We start from the raw sequence: 230 nt of genomic DNA, 5'->3' as shown, positions 1-230 counted from the left end.
TCGGCCATGCTCGGGTGGCCGGCGAGCCCCAGCCCCATGGGCCCCGGCTGCGCCCGGGTGCGGTTGGGGGGCACGGCGCGCGGCACGCTGTAGCCGGGCCCGTTGCCGTAGAGCAGCGTGGAGTAGGCCATGCCGTCCACGTCCGACACCTTGGAGTCGACGCCTGCGGGGTCAAGAAGAGAACAGATTCAGGCTGATGCTGGACGAGGGGGAGGAGGAAAAGGGGAGGG

General features: G+C 70.9%; 1 protein-coding gene across 1 annotated transcript in view; it reads right to left on the bottom strand.

Annotated features, from left to right (window-relative positions):
* Positions 1-230, bottom strand: part of LOC113217360 (alkaline phosphatase, tissue-nonspecific isozyme-like) — a 105815-nt gene that overhangs the window by 5952 nt on the left and 99633 nt on the right. The window contains exon 9 of the mRNA XM_052266786.1: positions 6-163. Within this exon, the coding sequence (XP_052122746.1) occupies positions 6-163 (158 nt within the window). The remainder of the gene's footprint in view (positions 1-5; positions 164-230) is intronic.

This window comes from Frankliniella occidentalis, unplaced genomic scaffold (genome assembly GCF_000697945.3).
Source record: "Frankliniella occidentalis isolate FOCC.00 unplaced genomic scaffold, Focc_3.1 Scaffold43, whole genome shotgun sequence".
In the NCBI taxonomy this organism is placed as follows: domain Eukaryota; kingdom Metazoa; phylum Arthropoda; class Insecta; order Thysanoptera; family Thripidae; genus Frankliniella; species Frankliniella occidentalis.
This window is presented reverse-complemented; position numbering and strand designations above follow the sequence as displayed.